Source organism: Belonocnema kinseyi, chromosome 3 (assembly GCF_010883055.1).
Source record: "Belonocnema kinseyi isolate 2016_QV_RU_SX_M_011 chromosome 3, B_treatae_v1, whole genome shotgun sequence".
Lineage (NCBI taxonomy): Eukaryota > Metazoa > Arthropoda > Insecta > Hymenoptera > Cynipidae > Belonocnema > Belonocnema kinseyi.
The window spans coordinates 38,788,224-38,789,342 of record NC_046659.1 but is presented as its reverse complement, the minus strand read 5'-3'; the positions used below and the strand labels follow the sequence as shown (position 1 = coordinate 38,789,342).

Genomic DNA, 1,119 nt, shown 5'->3' with positions numbered 1-1,119 from the left:
CATGCATCTTAGACAGTGGGCTTCCAATGATCCTGAGCTTATCAACACTGTATCAGATGATACCAAAAACTCTCACCTGTTTTTGAATCTGGGAGAGACAACTATAACGCTCGGTGTTTATTGGAACCCCCAATTAGACATATTCAAGTATACTGTTCATTCGCCAAAGGTCGTTGCTCTTGTGACAAAGCGAATAATACTCTCACAGATCGCTCAGCTGTTCGACCCTCTCGGATTACTGGGTCCGGTTATCTTACGAGCTAAAATTCTAATGCAATCCTTGTGGGATTCAAAGCTGGATTGGGACGATCCTGTTCCTGAGGAAATACACGTAGCTTGGCTCGAATATTAAAATCTTTTACCTTCTTTAGAAAAAATCAAAATTGATCGAAAAATAGTCGCTAACGATTACTCATCACTACAATTACTTGGTTTCTGTGATGCTAGCGAGAAAGCTTATGGAGCCAACATTTACATCCGATCAACAAAAGAAAAGTGAGGGTATTCTAACTAATTAGTGTGTTCTAAATCGTGAGTAGCACCTCTGAAAAAATTGTCATTGCCGCGTCTTGAACTCTGTGCTGCTCGATAACTAGCTAATTTATTCAAAATCGTATCTCATGCACTACGTAGATTATCTTTCGAAAAAATAATTTTTTATTCTGCTTCGACGATCACTTTACATTGGATCAAACGTCCTTCACACACTTTGAAAACATTCGAAGGGAATCGAGTCGCTAAAATTCAGGAAACCACCGCCAATCACGAGTGGAGACACTTGCGCTCCGAACATAATCGCACAAATTTCATTTCGGGAGGCTTAACAACTACCGAAATTCTGGACAACTCCTTCTGGTTTAACGGTCCAGCCTGGATCAATGAACCCGAAGAAAATTGGACTGAATCTATCATAGAGCTTGAAGAAATTCCCTGACAGGCACAAGTTTTTGTTAATCTAACATGTACTAGCAAGAATATGAGCATTAAAACAATATCGAAAAACGAATTCACTGAAAAACTTTTTGCAAGAATGGGAACTTTTTTAAAGCTCATACGCATGATTGCTTATTGTCAACGATTTATCGATATCAAAGTTCACAAGCTCGAAATGAAGGGTAT

At 39.0% G+C, this 1,119-nt stretch overlaps 1 protein-coding gene across 1 annotated transcript in view; it reads left to right on the top strand.

Annotated features, from left to right (window-relative positions):
* The window catches only part of LOC117169790, a 1,044-nt gene extending 692 nt beyond the window's left edge, over positions 1–352 (top strand). Inside the window, exon 2 of the mRNA XM_033356296.1 lies at positions 13–352. Within this exon, the coding sequence (XP_033212187.1) occupies positions 13–352 (340 nt within the window). The remainder of the gene's footprint in view (positions 1–12) is intronic.
* The last annotated feature ends 767 nt before the right edge of the window (positions 353–1,119 follow it).